At 37.9% G+C, this 22,164-nt stretch overlaps 1 protein-coding gene across 7 annotated transcripts in view; it reads right to left on the reverse strand.

Moving 5' to 3' along the window:
* RASGRP2 (RAS guanyl releasing protein 2) overlaps nt 1-22,164 on the reverse strand; it is a 1,579,354-nt gene that overhangs the window by 95,288 nt on the left and 1,461,902 nt on the right. For all 7 annotated transcript variants that reach the window (XM_044076007.1, XM_044076006.1, XM_044076004.1 and 4 more), the window contains 2 exons: nt 7,807-7,843; nt 2,722-2,880 (listed from right to left, as the gene is read on the reverse strand). In XM_044076007.1, coding sequence (XP_043931942.1) covers nt 2,722-2,880; nt 7,807-7,843 — 196 coding nt within the window. The remainder of the gene's footprint in view (nt 1-2,721; nt 2,881-7,806; nt 7,844-22,164) is intronic.

The raw sequence follows: 22,164 nt of genomic DNA on the forward strand, positions 1-22,164 counted from the left end.
CCTTACTGATGTGGAGATGCTTCAGTATACTTAATACTGCAGTGAACAAATATCCCATAACAAATCCATTAACTTCCCTGCTCATCTTGAAGTGGACTGTTGAGGCATCAAAAGCATTTTTTTCATTGCATTTCCTTGGTTTAAAGAGCAGCTCTACTTAAAATAAACACATTTAAGTTCAGTCTGAAAGTGGTATAAAAGCATAGGCTGTTTTCCTTTTTCATTCTTCATGTTACAAGCATTCTTGGAGCTGTCATACTGCAAAGCCTCAGCTACAAAAAAGTAATATTTTGATGTACTGTGTAGATACTTCCCAGAAGGCAGTCCATGAGAAGAGGCGAGAGTAATGTGACATCAAGGAACAGAGGCAATAATTCATTCTGCATGACAAACTGCATGCATCTACAGTCCTCTCTGTGGGAGAACATGACACTTCAAGTTTGAAGACTGATCTTTCCTGACGACAAGAGATAGGTGTGACATATTAGCTGTTACAAGCACAGCACTAGATACAGGCAGAGCAGAAAATACTGCAGTAGTGTCTATAAAAAATGTTAACATTTGTCTATAAAGTAGGAAGCTCAGATACTTAAGAAATGATTTTCTTTTGAGCGCTTTAAATGTAGCTTGCACTGTTCACCCTTCAAATTTCACTACAGAATACAAAACTGATCTAGACTTTTAATGACTGTGCATCTTATAGCTTTAGATACTGTATGAAATATAGGAAAACCTTTGTTTTTCCTGACACAACATAAGTTGATTGTAATTAAATAACAGTTCACTTAAGTGCCTTTATTATATGCAAAACAAGTTTATGTTCACTTGACATAGTATTCAGAAACTAGTTGTATGGATGATTAAGAAAGGAATGCAACTTTCCTGGAAATGACAAAAAAGACAGCTAAAAATTATCATATGGTCCATGTATAATCATAAGGAGTAAATTAATCCTGAACTTTTTGAAATGGATACTTAAAAAAAAAAAAAAAAACCTCCATATAAAATATATTCACACCTAAATAATTTTTTCCCCAAAACTTAAATACATTAGGACTAGGTAACTAGATTTAAGCTAAAACTGCTGGTGTTTTAATGTTAATAAAAAGGAAAGTGAAATAACATTAACTATTCTTGGCATGCTGATGAATGGATAGTGACTTACTATTTAAAAATGCTTAGGATAAACTATAAAGCAGTTACAAATTGCTAATGATAAATTACAAGTAAGCCAAATTGTACTTTGAAAGTAGCAGAAGGAATTTCCTTTTATGCTTCCAGTTAAGAAGGTGTAAGGTTAAACTCTTTTCCACACAAAGGTCAAACTTGCACTACATATTTTTTCTACTATATTTCTTTTAGATCAGTAAACCACACATCACCATATATATATATATATATATATATATATATATATATATATATATATATATACACACACACACACACACACACACACACACACATGCTGCTTTGAGAATTGCATGACGCAGCATTACAATGCCATATGGTAATGAAAATAATTTTAATGCTGTTATATGATGACTTATCAAGCCATGACTCCAGGTGCAAGAGTTTTCAGAGTCTTTGCATTGTTTAATAAGTAATGAATAAATACATCATTACAAAACAAAAAAGCTTAAATCTACCACAAATAATGAGCAACCTTACAGAAGTATGCCATTCTAAGTAATGATTTCACACAGTGTAAAACTTCCTGCAAAATCTGAAGTGAGGACAATGCGGTCTACAATCTTCTTTTAAGCATATTAACTTTATGTATTAAGTACTTGTGTTTCATGTTTCCCTGATGAATATGATTTTTTTTTTTTTTTTTTTTTGGGGGGGGTGTTATGGAGAGATTACTATTTCTGCATCAAGAACTGAACCTGCAATGGCAGGCCTCACTCTCACATTGACATGAATGAACATACTCTCCCACATGTAGATGTGAGTACTGCAGATTGCGCTGTCAGTAACCTTGTAGATTACGTCTCTTGACACATGATTGGTCAATGGTCATCACTGTATCCCAGCTGCTGTACCATTTCTGTCAGACTACTCTCTCAAAGAAAGTTCACAATCCCTTAAAATAATTACTGGAAGGAGCATAGCTCATGCTGGCTTGCCTGTTCCTGGTGTTACTTACCCAGCAAGGTGTTGCTATCATGGGTAAGCTACTCAGCTGTGTATAAACTGCCATGACACACAGGCTGAATGATGAACGTAAGAGCAAATGACAACTCCTGGTGCTACTGTATACTAATGATCTTAATAAAAAAAAAATAAGGGCTTTCGCAAAATCTTAGCTTTTGCTTTGAAAATTAAATACATCTTACCCTGAGGTATGGAAACATCTGTGTTAATATTTTTAATGAAGAAAGCAGAGAGAAATACAAATCATTTACGTGAAAAACAAAGGGGTTGTTTTACCTTGCAGACTTCTACTGCGTAAATAATTTATTACTGATATTTTAATAACAATCATATACTAAATAAAATAGAATAAAAAATAGTTTCCATTGCGGTTCAGCCTGTATAAAGTCACCCACAATACTATTCTCATTTCAGTACGCAGTTTGCAATGCATCACCATTTACAGAACAAATGTAATGACTCATGTTTTTTCGATGGCACTGACGCAGTATGTACTTTATATTTTTGCTCTTTTACAGAATTATGACAAATGAACACATACACTACGCACAAAAATGGAAGTACCTGTTTGTTGTAACGAGTGTTTCTTAGCACCAGGAGGTGGAAAACTGAATGAGCGTGAAGGTCGCTGAGAGGGGCTGTCTATACTGATACTTTTTGTTCGTTTTCGGCATTCCACAGACAACAGGCTTTTGCAGTGTTTATGGCAGTTCACACCACAGGCTGCGGAAAACAAAAAGGGTAGAGAAGGGATAAGCGTTTACAGACAATAGACAAAAGTTTAAGTCTGCAGGGTAGAACTATTTAAATGAATACAAACAAACTTATGACACCACCAAAATGTATTGTTGCAACAGCATTTTGTTAACATCAGTCTAGGTTCAGAACAAAGCAGGAAGCTCAATATTGGGCAGGAAATGCCATCATCATCTTTGTTAGTTTACTAGGTTGGTAAACTGATGTCAGTGCATCTATTTCAGCTACTCTTCTGCAGCAATTTTAAACACTGTGGTAAAAATATACTCAGACAGTTTTTTTACAAGGGTAATATGTGCTCAGAAGAATTAAACTAAGCATTGTCGTAAAGACTGTTCTCCAGTTACTCAGAACTATAATTGAATTCATTTCTACTGTGTTACCTCTCCTGTTAACAATGAGCCACAAAAGGGAGGAAATATAGCAGTGGAACTGCCCAGATTTGCTAAGTGTGCATCCTAGGCAATGCCCCACGCATCTACTATTTAAGCAATAATCGATTAGATGATTGGATAAATCCACAAATCCTCATATACCCACACCCACGAGTCAGTCATTATGACTATACAATGACATTATTTAAGAAAGACATTGCTTACCTTTTTTAAATAATCTCTCAGTATCACTGTGCCATAGTGTTCCTCCCTGTTTCCTATTCTTCCTTGTTTGTTGATATACAACGTATGCATATGGGACTTATGTTCCCACTCTTACACAGTACATCAGCGCTGTTGAAAACTATCAATGGAGTAAAGAGAATCACCACTGACTTTTTTTAATAACTAGAAAATCTGGTCAGTTCAGAGGTATGAAAGTCTTTTGAGACAATACAGAAAAACAGGTATGTTTTCTTTAGTTTCACAGAATGTACCTGATTTTTCTTGCATTTGGTACACATACCTCTCAAATTCTTATCTCAGGAAATGTGGACAAAGCCTTAAATGACAGGGGACCAAAGGCCCCACAATAGGGACAAATTGTAAAAGTTTCTCTTATAAACTTAGAAAGCTGCTAGACTGACAATATTTGTGTTAGCGTGCATCGTCTGAAGAATATGAAATTCAAATGCATGTCATTATTTAGTGACTTTACTCCTCAGTGATTCATCAAAAAAACAAATTTTATGAAAAGCAGACTAAAAATATGAGGCAAAAATGTGGACAGTTGAGAGGTATGCCTCCGTAGCATATATCAATAGAAAAAAAGCCTGGACGCTCAATGGTACTTTAGTGGACAGGCTTTTTTTCTATTGGTATATGCTTGATTTCTAATGGGAATGCTGGTTGTTCTGTCCAATCAGCACACTCGTTTTTGAATAACATGACCCATCATTGTACAATTAATTATAATCCAGTCTTATAGACATATATTTAGTAAACTGGAACTGTTTTGCCCTTATACTTTCACTTGTTCATAGTTTGTCCTTACTAGGATTGCCAATACTCAACATCATCCATTCAGGCTAGTCGTTCTCCAATACTATTTCCTTCCCTCAGTCAACAACTGTTTTATCTAACTTGACTTCTGAGTCTCTACTCCCAAAGGTACCCCCTCTTCACTTAATACCCAAGCACACAGTTTTCAGAAAGTTTGAAAATGTAATGCTGTACCAACATTATTATGTTTATATTTACTGTTACTTCCTAAAAAGTCAGACTAATGTTGCTGTTTTATTTCTTGTAGTAATTTTACAGAACTTTACTACTGTCTTTTTTTTTATCCTATTTATAACTGCTGAGAAGGTGATTGAGTGGTCAAGTTTACTTACCTGTGAAATAAAATATAAAATAAAAATGTTTACAGATGTCTTAAGAGCTCCATGTTCATATATGACTTTGTAATTACCCAACTTTGACTCTGATATGAAATATAAAATAAAAACATGTATGAAGTCAGAGTAAAGGAAGGCAGATGTCATCACCTCCATTTTTCAAAGCCAGGCATGTATAAGCTGTAGCATATCATTTTGACTTGGATCCTACTGCCTCCAGTAAAAACATCTTTCTGTAGCTTTTCACCAGATATTTTCTAAACAGCCACAATTTCTACTCTGCTCTACCTCCATTATTTCCCCAATCTAAAGGGGAAGCAGCAATGGAATGCTTATCGCTCCACCTCCCTCTCTGCTTTCTCCAGTACTTGTCCATTCTTCCTCTGCATCAGGTGCTATATAGATAAAAATCAAGGGACTGCACCTACACAAAGGTATTACATGACAATTTCTTTTACATTTACTAACACTGGATAAAGCTCTCCAGCATGCACTAATGGTTTAGATAGGACAAGCAGATGCAATTAAACTTCTAAAGCAGACATTTCTTGTATTACAAATTTCCTTAAAATCAAGTTTACACTGTAGTGCTTTTAACTGATAAGATGACAATTTAGTGCCTAATCTCAAAAGCATCAGTTCTTAAATATGAATTTCAAATTTCTTGTTAGCTTGTAAAACAGAAACATATCAGTAGTCATGTGTTTTGCTACCATGACATTCATATACATAAACCTGAGCATTAATGAAAGCAAATATACTATGTGGCAAATACTTTCTTGCTATTGATGTGTTATGCTAACTGCAATGTAATATAAAAAAGGAAGAAACTTACATTAATATCATTCGGTTAGTCTAATGGCTAATGTCCGCTTTCAATTAAATTCTGCTTAAAATATTAACATTAATCCCAGACAAATGGGTGCCAGTTTACAAGATTTTAATTTTATTGGTAGCAACAGCAGGTAGACCTGATAAAATGTTATGTTTTCAACAAACTAGATTCATATACAAAGAACAATGACAGAATGAACAAAATATTTGCATATTATACCACTCCAAATCCAGGACTACTGAAATTTACTACAATCTGATCCTGGAGTCACAAACTTAGTCTAGGCTCTCATTTCTGTTGTTTTGAGTCTGGCTGGGAAACCTAACTTTCTATGAACTTTCCAAAGGAAAAAATAAATGGAATAATTTTAATTTCTTCCATTAAAGGAAAAATCAGAAAGCCCTAATGAAAACATGCTTGTATTATGATATTTTTAAACAGAGAATTGCACAATGAAGTTCTTAACAGACTTACAAGTACTACAAACGTGGAGTAAAATTCCATATATTTTCAGGTTGTAATGATTTTGCATTTATGACACAATTACACTGTTTTGTTACAGCTTACACCTGATTTTCTAAACAAAGAATGAAATGTAATATCCCCAGCCTCAAGAGAAATGCAAGCAAAATAGCCTTCACAATTCAGCTACTACAGGGAAGATGAATTCTGTACAGGTACTGTGAAATTGACTTTCATGACATCTATCTAATGTTATTTGCATTTTTCATTAAGTGAGGTCCCGGAAGAGATTTAAATACTTGTGAGTGACATTTAAATGTACCAAATCTCATTGACCTATTCAATGCCTGATTTCTTCCATTCTCGAGCAGAAGTCATGCCTGTATTACATATTTAGTACATGTGCAGTCATCACGTTTGTTAGAAAATCTCCAAAAACTGAGGAAACTATTAATAAAGTTTGTTTTATTTCAAGATTTATTTCAAGTTAAAATCAATATTGCTTAGCCTTTCAGTGTTCAGACTGATTAATAAGCTTGTTAAATATTAATGAAACATGTACAATGCCATGCACCTGAAAACAGTATCCCATGGGCCTCCACTACAGGAGGTTTAAGGTATTACACAGTGAAGCTTGGCTGGGACTTTCTTGTAGTTTACAATAGATCCAGATGGATACACACACGCAAGCCTGTGCATGGAACAAAATTCCCATAGCAAATGAGCTTTAATATTCTAGTTTTGTGTTGCAATTGTAAAAGACACACACACCCAGTACGTTAAACATATTCATTTATTTTCACTTTTACTGTAATGTAGTATCAGCTATTGCACTGAAGTGATGTCTGTGAATGCCTCACCACATACATGGATGCAGATATGCGTAGTGAATCATAAGGTCAGCCCTGTGGAATCACATCAATACAGAGAGAGAGAGATTAAAATGTACTCCTTTATTTAAAATGCTAAGACCTTTTGTTTTAGAACAATTGTATTATTTAAAAGCAGCGTTGTCACCTCACAGTAAGACGTTGTCCTGTTCGATTCTCAGATAGAGTATCTTCTGTGTGGAGACGTGCGTGAATGGGCGTACCTTCGTTGAAGGTTGTGCATCAGGGCCGGCAACTCTGCACGTAAAAATCTACTGCCAATCATTAGCGGACCGGAGTTCCGCTGCAGCGACCCTTAACCGGAAAAAGCCGAAAGAAACAACACCGCCACAAAAGGTCACAGATAATTCACGTATTTACATGCTTATCTGACAGTGGGAGGAGCTTTGGCTTGGTCGCTTGGGGTGTCCTACTGTGCCAAATATCACCACTTCAGTGAAGTAAAATATGAATTCTCCACTCCCTACAACTAAGTCCTGATAAATTCTAAAAACAGCTGTTTCAGGAGTGACACAATCAGCAAATTCATCCTAAATCTGATTTTGGCAGATAGTGAATTACCCTAAGTTAGAAAGTGGCTTATAAGTTCTAATGAAAATTATTTTTGATGTGGTAATAAAAATGGCTTTGATTATTTATATACCAAGGTTATTTCTGCTAAAAAAAAAGTCACCACACACTTTTGTGTTATTTCTTTTTATTGCAAGCCACAGATTATGGATGGTGCAGTGGTGCAGCAGTAGTGTTCTCGCCTCACAGCAAGAGGTTCTACAGATTGATTCTAAGATGGGGTACCTTCTGCATCTGGAGTGTTTCTCCCCAGGCCTACACTGAAAACTGTCTTCGTTCCAAGTCAGACTTTTCCAGTAAACAAATATTAAATAAGTAAATAAATAAATATAAATAAATAAATAAATAAAAAAGCAAATAGTTACCTCGGCACTTGAAGCCTTGCTTGAAGATACCCCAGATCTGTAATTAAAAAAGGAGGTGAATGGCTAAAGATGCAGAATAAATAAAAAGAGTTATGCTGCTTAAAGTTTAATTGTTCTAAATACATGAACAAATAAGAAAAGGAAAGCATAAATTTAGAAAATGTGTTCTCTACAGTCACTGTGTTCTTGGTTTTAAAGTATTTCAGATAATTTTATTTCTTATAATTCATCTTTTACCTATCAAAAGAGCATCTGTAAGCAAATGTTAAAGAATAAACATATGCTTACCTGTACTTACCTTACACATTACCCTTTATTGCCATGTTTAATATATAATTACCAAAAAAGATTTATAATCAGAGCTATTTACATTGGTAGTCATTGGAAGACAATGCCCTACACTTCAAACCAAGAGACATTTTATAGGAGTTGTTAATCAACCTAAGCAGTATATCTCTGGAATGTGGCAAAAAATCAAATTACCAGAGGTAAACCCATGGAGATGCAGACAGAGAATATGCAAATGCCACCCACACACTGCCCACGACAGGCCTTAATTTAAAATCCTGAATCCTAGAGTCAGCAGCATAAATTGGACTCCCCACTGCATAGTCCAAATAAGTCATCACTGCCCTTCATACTGATGAAGATGATGATAATCTCTATGTATTCATGTTGCCTCAAAAATGTAAAGTAGGAAAGTCTTAAAGATATGAAACGTTTTCACTGAACACCACACTAGCCAACAAAAAATAAAGCTTTTTAAGAAGAAAGTCCCATATACCACCATGGGGGTGGGGAACTCCCACACACTCTAACAGAGACACGTACTAATTCTACAGTTGCAGAACTGTGCAGAAAGGGCAAAGTCAATTTTGCTGAATTTAGGTAGAATTTAGAGCCTGCTATGTCCGCTGTGCTCCCATGTCTGTCACTGAAATACTCCATTAAGAAGGAAGTACTAACTCTGTACAGTATGTGTGTGTGTGTGTGTGTGTGTGTGTGTGTGTGTGTGTGTGTGTGTGTGTGTGTGTGTGTGTGTGTGTGTGTGTGTGAGAGTGTGTGTGTGAGAGAGAGAGAGAGACTAGCTTATTTCAGAATCCAGAAAGGAAAATGAAAACAGTAATATTGCATCTGGGCAGATTATCCTTATCTTATGTCAGATTTTTTTTGATATATTACATTCTCTGTTTAAGATGTATATACCATTGCAGTTCATTACATCAGTGTAAGCATCCTGACTAGATTTTGCAGAAGCATGTGTCTATGTTTCTGAAAGTCATTTCATATAAATCAGAAGACAAAGCCTAAAGAAATCGGAAACACTGTATCACAGCCTGAATTAAAGTTCTTTATATCCTGCTTAACTATGCATGTATGCAGCAGTTGGAACTCTGCCCACCATAAGGAGGTCTATCTGGCCTCAGTAGGCAGGGCCACTGATTTCTGAATTACTTTTATGTCTTCTGCTGAGCTCCAGGTACGGTTATGCAATGTTCTTACAGAACTGGCTATTCCTTGTTGCAGTTGATACATTTTAGGTAGGTTGATATACTTTAATAGATGATTTTTTTTTTACGTTGTTTCAAGTTGTACCCTTTGGTATTTAGGCCCTGCCTTTGAGAGGAATTCTGTTTATTCACACTGAGCTGAATGGAGGAGGGGCACTGACCACAACTCTGATCTGTGATATAGAACAATAAGTATCGTGTTTTTTTTTTTTTGCTTATTTTTACTAGTTATTGCTTATTCTAACCATTTGCTGCCTACTATTTTTTACTGTATTTTATTGCTATAAACTAATCTGCACTATTGTACTGAAATTGCTTGCCTTACATTGCCTGTTAAATCACTTTTGTTACTGTCACACTGTTTGTAAAGCTGCTAGTTTCATACAACTGATTTGTTTGCAATTAAAAGCATTGTCTAGAGTCTCCTTGCTCATTTATCTGTTTAAAACTTTCATTTAGTGTCTCACTGCTGTTTTACTGCTGTGATAACCATTTATGTAGTGTTGTCTGCCTAAAATAGTGTAGCTAGTAGTTGTAGCATAGTTCCAGTTCAGATTTTCTGTCTCTGGGCCTGTTTGTTTGCAGTAGCTTGTTTGTTCTGAGCATTTGTCCCAGGCCATCTTGAATTAGCAGAAGCCTTTCTTTACCTAAGTGAAAGGATTGTGTTGATTGGTCACTGGCTGGTAAAGGTTGGCTGGTCTAGGGCTTTGAGTAAGCACTCATTGGTCCTTCTGAGCTTTTTTTTTTTTAAGTTGTTTCAGTTTGTGCCTTCTGGTATTTAGGCCCTGGCTTTGAGAGGAATCCTGTTTATTCACACTGAGCTGAACGGAGGAGGGGCACTGACTACAACTCTGATCTGGGATATATAACAATAAGTATCCTTTTTTGCTTATTTTTACTAGTTATTGCTTATTCTAACCACTTATAGCACTTTTTATTGTCTGCTGCCTACTATTTTTTGCTGTATTTTATTGCTATAAAGTAATCTGCACTATTGTACTGAAATTGTATGCCTTACAAGGGCCTGTTAAATCCCTTTTGTTACTATCACACTGTCTGTAAAGCTTTTTTAGCTAGTTTCACTGTGTGAAAGGTATTAACTGGAAATTTTCTCTATTTGTTAAGCATCTGTTTGATTGTTCTGATTTCCTGCTAAGGAGTGCATCATATAACTGATTTGTTTGCAGTTAAATGCATTTTCTAGAGTCTCCTTGCTCCTTCAGCTGTTTAAAACTTTCATTTAGTGTCTTACTGCTGTTTTTCTGCTGTGATAAACATTTCTGTAGTGTTGTCTGCCTAAAATAGTGTAGCTAGTAGTTGTAGTATACTTGTCTTGTTCTTATACTCAGTAGCTTTGCAGTTGCCCACCCTTAGTGTAAATTAGATTTGAGACACTCCTCTCAGTCCATAATCATTAGCTCATTCTACCTAATATATAGAGAACATTTGGGAAGCCCAACCCACTTAGTTTCTTAACCTTGAATTATCTCCTTTCTCCCTTTACACTTTTACTTAAAAAAAAATATTCTGCTGCTTTTACACAGTATTTGTGTTTCCTCCTCCTACTCTATCACTTCACCTTGGTTTTTCTGCTAGTTGTTCTCTAAAAGTGTTCAATTTCATCTCCTCTGCTGCATTTATTACTACTTGTTTTTAGCCTGCTTCTCCTTCAGATTCTGACAAATATGGATGGACAATTTCCTGTGGTTTCTCCTGCCATCCTGGTTGATATGGGCATCCTGAGACAGTGTAGCAACTGCCTCAGGGACATGGACAACCATATATTTCTACCACATAGGAACACAATATGAGAGATATGCAATTACCTAAAGAAGCTAGAGTCTATGCTCTCTCCCTCACAAGCCAGTATATATCTGGCACTTTGAAGGTTGTCAACACAATCACTACACCTCAAACACCACCCAAAACTACACAATACACACCCACATATGTGGAGGTTCTCAACAAATCAAACCCAAACAAAGGAGACCTCAGAGGCAAAAACACATAAGAACTCCAAAACCCTCCACACCACATACTATGCATAGTCTACACACACACCAGTGTCTAACAACCATTAAGGCCTAAACATAAACCCAACATATTAGTCATAGGACACTCCATTGTGAGACACACAGATGTGCCTCTCACTAGGCTGGATAATGACAAAGTCACGGTTAGTTTGTCATGTGCCAGAATCTGCCATATCACACACGCACTCAAGTCTCTCAACAACAGGTACTGTTATGACTCTGTCATAGTTCATGTTGGCGCGAATTACTTGACACATACCTCCTTGGACTATATGAAGAGACACATGATTCAGCTCGCTGAATATGTGTTCCAGGGAGGTATGTCCACAGCCTTAAGTAACATTCTACCGTCACCCAGAATGATGCCTCATTACAAACAGAAAATGATAGACTTAACAATTGGCTTTGTTTCTGGTGTCATTCCACGGGGATCCAGTGCCCGGGAAGATATGATCGACAGACCATGATGCCTTGCTAGAGATGGCCTGCACCTGTCTCACTTGGTCTTCAGGTTTCTGCCAAAGGCTCTTGCCATCCCATAGTGTTTTTTTAGGAAAAGTCCTGAGGTTGATAAAACCAACATAAAAATTTCAACAAAACGCAAATTAAAGGTCATGCTTCTAAACTCTAGGAGTCTAAACATGAAACTGCACTCATTGCAAGCATTCTTAACCCTGGAAGATGCTGACATTTGTGCAGTCACTGAAACCTGGTTCAAATCTGCAGAGAGCAGCCCAGCCTCAACTGGTTACTCATTCTATCGTACATACATTCAGACCCCAAAATGTGGGCAGCAAAGCCAAAGGAGGTGGAGTTTCAATATATATTAAAGACACACACACACCTCCAGGCTGGTCAAACAGTATGATGCACAGGAGACACTCCAGGTGCAGTTAACCATTGATAAGACCCCTATTCTAATTATAGCTAGCTGCAGGGCCCCCAAATATGACTCAAGATGCCCACTCTACCTATCTGGACCTATTCAACCCTTTACCCTGATCCTGGGTGACTTTTATGCCAGAACACAAATACCCAGAGATTCCTCGATTTTATCAATGCAAATGCCTTGGAACAGCTAGTCGATACCCCCACAAGAGGTGAGAATATCATGGACTTGGTATTAACCAACATGAGTAACCACTGCAGCACCCCTATGGTATCATCCTCCCTGGTAAGATCCAACCATAAAGCAGTCACTTTCAAAGTCGCCATCTCCCCTGACCCCCTCTAGCTAGTGTCAACAAAAAACTTCTCCAAAACTGATTACAACTTCCTGAAGGATGGTATAAACAGCTTCACAGCCCCCCCCCAACTCTAGGAACTGGCACCAATGTCCAAATCTACACCAAAGTACTATATGAGCATTTATATAGATGCATGGAATCAGGCATATCCAACAAGACAAAATCATCCTCCACAAGGAAGAGTAAAACCTGTTTAGTGGGCATCTATAATAAATAGACTATATAACAAAAGGAAAAAATTGTTGTCCTGGACCAAGAAGAATTGGAAGCAACCTCTTCTTAGCCTGAACAAGCAAAAAAGAGCACTAGTGAAATCCTCTAAAGCCAACTTCGAGTCCAAATTGGCCACATCTACTACAATCATAAGGCCTTCTTCATCTATGTCCGCAATCTCAAAGGAAGCACCCAGATCTGTTCAGAAGTGGTGGTCAAGGACACCACATGCACAAATGCTGTTGATACAGCCAATCTACTCACTGAAAGATTCATCAAAAACTTCTCCCCTCTGACCCCATCAGTAAATCAGGACATCCCCAGTACCTGCCCCAACCTCTTATCTCTAGAGAAAAGGTCATCACTGCCTTCTCAAAGGCAAAAAATGCATCCTCCATGGGACCCAATAACATTCCAGGCTGCATCCTACATGAACTTAGGCATGAACCTTCAGCACCATTAGGCAACTTATTTAACCAAAGCCTGAGTATCGGCTTTGTCCCAGCCGAGTGGAGGACAGCCACCGTCATCCCTATACACAAAGGTGGAGGGTCTACCAATCCAGGAAATTACAGACCCATCAGCCTAACTAGCCTGATCTGCAAGGCCATGGAATGGATTATCATGGACCTCATTAACAGGGACATTGGCAACCTCCAAACATGTCTAGTAAATCTGGTCATCTTCTTTGAGACAGTCACCAAGCCATGGACGAGGGGAAGACAGTGCACACCACCAACTTTGACCTGGCCTAAGCCTTCAACACTATTCCCCACTTGGGCATAGTAGATACTCTCTCAGCTAGGTATCAATCCATATGTTATCAGATGGGTAGCAAACTGGCTCACTGATAGAACCCACCTAATCAAAATGGGGGAAGCCACCTGAAGCAGTAGACCTGTAACGAGTGGCATACCCCAGGGATTCATCTCAAAGCCTCTGTTATTCAGGATATACTTCTCTGAGGTGCAGGCCAAAGCCAGTGGGCTATGGCTGACCAAGTCTGCAGAAGAGGGTCTCACCCAAATAAATAACTGGTGCCAGAAACATGACCTCAAGCTGAATGCCAAAAAATGCATCATTATCCCCTTTGGGTAGAGTGACATCCCCACATATTATCACATTAATAACAGTGACATCCCCACATATTATCACATTAATAACAATGTCCTAAGTACACAATCAGTAGTGAGGGATTTGGGCACCCAGGTTGATAGCAACCTGATTTTTGACCACCATGTTGCTTCCGCTGTATGGAAAGCTTTCTACATGGCCCACCTCATAAGTAAGGGTATCTCATCCAGGGACAGAGGTCATAATATCCCAGTATTCTTCCCGTATAAGGCCAATTATTGAGTACAATCCCCCCTTCGGCATGTACCTCATAAAGCACATGCAGCAGCTGAGACCACCACAGAGGTTGCTCACCAGGAGAAACCAGAGTCTCAAACACCTACCTTACACAGACAAGCTAAAAAGCCCTGTCCCTCTACTCAGTTTCATACAGACTCCTCAGAGGTGACCTCTGTCTGGCATACAAAGCAATCTCAGACCCCACCTTGATGGGATTGCTGCATATCTGCAAGTCAAGCTCCACTCGAGCAACCCATACACACGACCTCGACCTGGTCTGTGATATCAATAGGACTTGTTTGCGGGACAGATTTGTGTCCCAGGGACTCCCCCAGCTGTTAAGTTGAATATACTCTCTCTTCAAGTCAAGCGGAGTATCTCATTATCCCTTTTTAAGCACAACCTGGATAACTGGATGGGAAACAGAAAATACACCCCTGGGATTCTGCCTGTGTCCCTTCTGGACAGGGGCTCTGGGTGCTGACTTGTCTAAACATGGGCTAAACTCTTGGCTAGGCTTATAAGGGCCTCAGGACCAATAGCCTAGTAACCTCCTATGATAAAAATCTATAAAAATTATTAAGAGATGCTGGTTTATCCCTTCAGATGTATTTTTGCTATTACATGCTTGAAAAGGCAATAATATTATGATGTGCTCCAACTTTACTGATGGTCCAAGAGCCATGGTCCAAGGTGCAGACAACCTCTGTACATTAATAACTTGCTAGACTCTTCTGACACATGCATATGATACATTACTAAACCTTTTAAGAATTTCATTTTTAAGCTGCATTGAAATGAGTGCCTAAGTTGCAAACTATGCCCATTAAGAGATTATCAAAAGACTTCTCAATGAGTTTGCCATTTTTTAAATATTTGCTTTAATAAATTTATTAACTAGTGAGGTGGACTAGTATGACACAAGTTAAACTGTTGAAATGGAGTGTTTTTATATAATTAATGTAAACAACTTGACAGTATGGTACAACACACATGTATGGTATACCATATTACAACAAGACAGCTGAAAATAAATTATGAACCATAAAATAATTGTATAAAGGACTAGACTCAGGAATAACATTTATAATGAAATATTAAGTGGAAAGCTATAATTATAATAGCAGGAAAAAAGGTAAACTAGTTTCAATGCAGAGAGGGAACCACGAATGAAGAGTTACTGCTGCATTATAGTTGTATCAGGCCATAGTATGTTAATGTCCCTAAAGAATGGCAAATGATATTATTTTGCAATCATTTCTAGCAGTTAAGCTTGTTAATTCATCCCTGGGCAATTCTACCTTTGTGTGTTCCCGTAACTCTTAATTACCTGCACAACTAATCATACTTCTCTTTAAACCATATAATTTAAGACCCTATGGGATCCGCAAAGCCATTCAGACATGCATCTCTCTTCTGTTCTTCATCTCTGTGCTTGTCTCCTTACCATATGCAACTGTTACCCAATTGAAAATCCCCAACTACCGTGGTGAACCTACATTGTTCCCCTTCTCCCTATTGCACCTCAAAAGTTCAAAAACCCAGTCAACCTTTCCTTCCGCAACAGCTAAGGTTACCATTCTAGATATTAAACTGTTGTCTGGGGTATTTGTTTGTTTCTCTTAGTTTATTTTTTTTCTTTCTTCATTTGTGTGAATTAGGAAAATCCAAATGGTTTTAAACCACTTCAGAGCAGGCCTGGAGAGAAATATTTAAAAATAAAGAAATTGTAAGATTAAACTGCTGAAAATGAAAAACCTGCTAATCCACACCACAGAATCCTGAGTAGACCTGTATCACGCACCAGTTGATTCCAACTAGATCCACAAAAGCAGTATTTATATTGCCCTGTGATGTTGGTGGTTTGGGGTAAGCTGTCCCACGTTCGAACTCTCTGATGTCACGTTTAAGTTTTTTGATTTTAGTTGAGTTGATTTTACTCATGTATTGGTCAATACTGCTGAAGGTATGCTCATACTCGAAGTGATACCTCTGAAAATCAATGTCATTCTTAATGTCACTGTCCAGCATATTAGTTTCATCTGTTAAAATGTTAACCGCTTCTTGATAATGTGTACACATCAGCTCTAAAAGTTCCGAACCATGTCTGTCAAAAGTTTAAGTAAATCACTGTGAAACCTTGACCCCTCAACCAGGCCCATCGGAAATTGCCATGACCTAAGGTCTTTAGGAATTATTTTAAGCCGTAAACATTCTTGAAAATAGGCAATTTCTAATTGAATTTTTCTCAATTTAACTAGTTTTTGATCGAATAAATGCAGTAGTGTTGGCAAATCAGTTCTTAGCTCAGTCGGTTGCTCTTGTAGGTTGTTGCTTGACCCCTGGTCAAACCTAAACGATCTATCAATACATGTTTTAAAGTCAGAAGCTCCAACAAACCTCAGTTGGTTTGGCTGATTTTGAAGTATGTTTCCTGCAGTATTCATTCCAGTGTCATCATTAAGAAAGGAACTTTCAGCGTTCACAGTAACCAGCCCACCTGTATTCATGTCTCGGTCTGACCCATCCGTTACATCTGTTCTCATTCGTAGTTCACTTGAGCCACCTGGACCATGCACGGCAACACTGGAAACAGTGTTGCTGCTAGTAATATTATTAGAAATAGGTTGCTCTGCATGTTGATTAAAGAAGGGTGCTGCATCAAGACTTTTAGAAAGATTGTCCACTTTCTGTGATAATAATTAGATTAAAGCTGTTAAATTACCCGTGTTCTCAGTCTGGGTTGATGAAGGCGGTGAACTGAGGCCAGTCTCTGTATCCATGAAAACACAAACTGCTGAAAATGTAAAACTGCTAATCCACACCAAAGAATCCTGAGTAGACCTGTATCACACACAAGTTGACTCCAACTAGATCCACAAAAGCAGTATTTATATTGCCCTGTGATGTCGGTGGTTTGGAGTAAGCTGCCCCACATTCATACTCTCTGATGTCATGTTTAAGTTTTTTGATTCAACTAGAAATTGCCTATTTTCAAGAATGTTTACGGCTTAAAAGAATTCCTAAAGGCCTTAGGTCATGGCAATTTCCGACGGGCCTGGTTGAGGGGTCAAGGTTTCACAGTGATTTACTTAAACTTTTTGACAGACATGGTTCGGAACTTTTAGAGCTGATGTGTACACATTATCCAAGAAACGGTTAGCATTTTAACAGATGAAACTAATATGCTGGACAGTGACATTAAGAATGACATTGATTTTCAGAGGTATCACTTCAGGTATGAGCATACCTTCAGCAGTATTGACCAATACTTGTGTAAAATCAACTCAACTAAAATCAAAAAGCTTAAACGTGACATCAGAGAGTACGAACGTGGGACAGCTTACCTCAAACCACCGACATCACAGGGCAACATAAATACTGCTTTTGTGGATCTAGTTGGACTCAATTGGTGTGTGATACAGGTCTACTCAGGATTCTTTGGTGTGAAATTGTAAGATTACCAATATAAGAGAAACAGTAAAGTATTAACAATAGACAAAATATATACAGTTATGAGACTTAATAAAAACTCTCATCACAAATTCATAGTAGACTTATGCATGCCACTGACTATTTTGTAAATGTTCATGTGTAAGCTATGATAATGATAGTAACAGAGAGTACAGAGACATTCAGTTTTCCTGTTTTCATACAGAATGTGTAATATTTACAGCACTTTCCTGGAGAACACAGTCGTGACATGCAAGGGAAGGATAATATCAATGTAAAGGGTTATGTGTTATTCCCATTACAAGAGCACTTGGAATAACTCAAACTTGGTAGATGACATATGCCACCATTTTTCATCACAAAAGATATTCAAAATATGATGTAACCACCAGAAGACAAAACATACTGGAAAAGTTGTGAACCAACTGACCTGAACAAGTACCATTTGCCACTATCTTATCTGATTTCACAAGCAATGCCTCCAGTTTTTACATCCAGATAGACAAACCAAGAAAAACATCTACCTCTCTTTATTGTACCTAGCTGAATTAACCAGTGTCCCCTCCAAGGTTGGGTGCTTACATTTGTAAGCATATTCTGGACACTTATTACTGAGGTGATTCTCATTGATTAGACATTTGCCTACTTCCAAATGCATTTCTTGTAAATTCTGTAAGGACAAGTATACCCCTGTAAGAAAACTTTTTGTGATACTCTAACATTACTATTCCCTGAACTCATGCACCTGAAAAGAGACAAAGCCAGCATTAAGTATAAACCCTCCTTAATCGCTTGCTACTCTCTACAAGTGCAGTGCTTTGATGAGACTGGATACAGGTAATTGCTTCCAAGGCCCTCAGGAATGATAGCTTTCCAGCATTAAACAGTTTTGGAAACAACTAAACACTATATTAAAAAACAGGTGTGATAAGGCTGCTGACCCTACTAGTACAGCCAGCAGTGATTACTCTGTTTCCTGCTTTGTGACTCCAGTAAGCCCGCTCCCACACGTATCAATCCCCCCAAAACCTTGAACTCGCACTAGCCTGTACAATAACGTATCCTTCCAACCTACCTGCTATAGTCTTGAATCTGTTATTGACCATGAAAAGGCACTGAGCAAATGAAGTACCCTACTCCCTCAAAAGATTGTTAAATATGGCAGCACACCAAACTATAAAGACATATTAGCTACTCATAAAATAATCCCCAACTCATTAACTTGTGGTTGACATATCTCCTACTAGCTACTAACACTATAATAGTAATGTAAAACCATCCCCATTGGTACTGTTGGGTTGCACAGAGTAGCACATGCCAGTCCATTCCCATAGAATGGAAGGACACTATACTACAATACCATTCAGGTAGCATAAACAATAAGAGTGTGAGCACTACTACACGGGGAGGATAAATAAGAGCAATGCAGGCTAAAAACTGGACTGGGCTGCTCTGGTCTGTGATCTAGAGCTACCAGTGCTGCTATCCCCTGTACACAGAAATATAGCCAATATCCAAATGGCAATACACCAGCACAGATTATATAGTGTTGCACTAATGTGCACCCAGAGCAAAGAGGTGTAACCTCATCTCCAACAGCATTATTTGGTACTGTTGTTCCAATGGCTCCAACTGGGCCTCTCTATACAGCATGGCATACAGCCAAGTAAGGAATGATATGCCATTAAGCAGCACCCTGCAGTCATTGATTTGAGTCCTGCTGTACCTTTAAATGCCAATGAGCTAGCAACAGGAAGCCATATAGCATGCTGCATGACTTTTTCAGAACTTATTCTGACTACATACCTCATAAACATTAGACCTCATTCACAGTGCCTTTGTTATTTATCCACCATCCTGATAAACCCATAGATATTACATATATACTACACAGTGGCAGAAGTACTGAACTAAAGAAATGAAGGAATGTATTTGTAGATTTTATATATATATATATATATATATATATATATATATATATATATATATATATATATATATGGGTCTACTTCAAAAGGTCGAAGAACCACATACTCTAATTAAAAAACATCGAGACCATAAGAGCAAAAATCCTCTTCATCGAAACTGGAAAATAACTAAACCCAGAACATCAAATTATACAGCTTACCAATCCAGTCTTCACTTAAAGGAACACTTCTCCATTTAAAGATAGCCTAGACTAAATCAGTATTGCTGGTTTGAAATGGAGATTGCTGTACAGTGAGGATCAGGAAATTTACCTTTTTCACACTGTAGCATACCTCTCAACTGAACCAAATTCCTTATTTTTTACCGGTTTTGAGGTCCAAATAATGGGGTGCCACAATTCTCAACTGGCACCCCTTAATTTCTGAATTTCCTGGCTTTTTTTGTTTTTGCCGACGTCATCACAAGTGCAATAACGTCAGCTCCATTACCAGCCTGTCAGAATTGAGCTTGAGGGTTCAACATAACATTAATGCCAATTTTTGGCTGCTCCAGGTTGATTTCAATGTTGCAAGGTTCATTTTGTAATGCTGCAAGCCTGCAAGGAACTTTGTTTTATGGTTTCTGCAAGGAGGAAGGGTTCGTCCAAGCTGGGAAGTGTGTGTGAGGCAGATTGCAAGGTCCAGAAGTTTGTTTAATGGTTTCTGCAAGTGACAGCATTTTTTATGGATTCTATGCTGCAAGCCAGTTTGTTTTATAGTTTCTGCAAGGAAGGGTTCATCGTCCAAGCTTGGAAGTGTGTGAGGCTGCAAGGAAGAAGTTTATTTATCCACAGGTACAATGGTTTCTGCAAGGAGTGTTTGTGTGTGTGTATGTGTGTGTGCGTGTGCGTGTGCGTGTGCGTGTGTGTGTGTGTGTGTGTGTGTGTGTGTGTGTGCGCGCACGTGTGTGTGTACGTTTTGGCCAATCAACTTCTATACCTAACTGTGAGAAACATGCCTTCCATTAACTAGCTCCAAAGCATACAACCACAGAGAAAAAGAGAGGCGTTGGCCACTCAAAGAATGATTATTTCTCTGCAGTATCTTTTTATAGTTTTGAAACAAATGAGGGTCGGTGCTGGAAAAGTCAAGCTCAGAGAAAGGTTGCACATACATGAAACTTTCTTCCTTTTCTTGAAATTCAGTGATACAAAAATACAGTGCAGAAATGGCACCCAGATAGTTTCCATGCTCCCCACCTTTCCTGTTACTAACCGTTTCTACTCCTCCTGCTTTAGACATTATCCTTATCCACAAGGACAACGGCCTGCACTAGAGGTGAGGCTGCAGTGGAAGTACAAAACTGTAATTTTAATTTATATAATTCTTGGCAGCACCTGAAATAGAAAAATCTTATAAATCTATAAATCTTTCCCACCACTAAACAAATTGTAAGGAATCAGCAACATGATGTGAAAGAACTGAAATGCATAGATGGCAGCTGTGCTACTTTTGGACAGTATGTCCTTCCATGGCTTTTCCCTTATATGTCTCTCTTTAGGTCTACTTTCTAGACTATGGCATATTTATAACAAAGGTTATGAGCTTCTACTCCTTCAAGGAGGAAACCAGGAGAAAAACTCTGTAGGGGATACTGTGGTCTGTACAGCTGCACCATGACATAACATAAATGGCAAGTATTTCACACCGATTCTTCAAATCAGACATAGCAAGATGCCGAACAAAAGCACTCAGAATAAGCAGTGAAATCATTTATGCTAGCATCTGAAAATTCTTCAAATAGGCTTAAATGCATTTCTTTCTTAGACAAATGCTTTCACTAACTGTAATATGACCTCTGCTACTGCAAACTACCTCCCTATCAAACAAAGAAGGTCCCCTTCTTTTACACAACCAGGACTTGTAGGAATAATGAACAAGATTCAAAACAGATTTTGAAACTCACTAGAAACTATCAGTAACTGGTATTCAACCTTCAAAGCTATCAAACTATTTCATTAGACCAAGAGACCCTTCTCTCTGTGTGTTTAGGGAACATTGGGAATACTAAAAAGATATAACTGATAGACAAGCTGTCAAGCCTCTACAGACAGCAAACAACAGCAAAGTTCAAGCAAAATAGCTGCATAATGTAAAGGATTACAGACTTGGATAATATACCATTATGCAATGTTATATTGCCACTTGGGTAACAAATTGTACTTCAGCACAGTTTATGATCAATATTCTAACATGCTCTTTACTTTGCTTTTACATATTTATGCAACAGCAGCCTGGGTCATTGCTGAAAAAGGTCTTCCCAGTGAAAATCACTGATACACATTTAAAAGAAAATGTTTGAATAGCCGCAGGAAGACACATCATCTCACACTAAGAGACAGTACTCAAGTAAAGTACCCTCCAATACTCAAGCGCTAAACAGCAATATAAACTTAGCTCCAGTTGAGCCATTGCATTCACACACTCAAGAGGTAAGGGTAGAAGAACCTATTCCTTTACCTACGAGCATGACACCGAAGTGAAGTAGATGAAAGTTCTCAAACAGCCAGGACTTCAAATTCGGGAACCATACTGAAATTAGGAGCAGTACATGCTCCCATTGTACCTAATCTACCGTTTT

The sequence above is a fragment of the Protopterus annectens genome, chromosome 6.part1, assembly GCF_019279795.1.
Source record: "Protopterus annectens isolate FY-2018-M chromosome 6.part1, PAN1.0, whole genome shotgun sequence".
NCBI classification, from domain to species: domain Eukaryota; kingdom Metazoa; phylum Chordata; order Ceratodontiformes; family Protopteridae; genus Protopterus; species Protopterus annectens.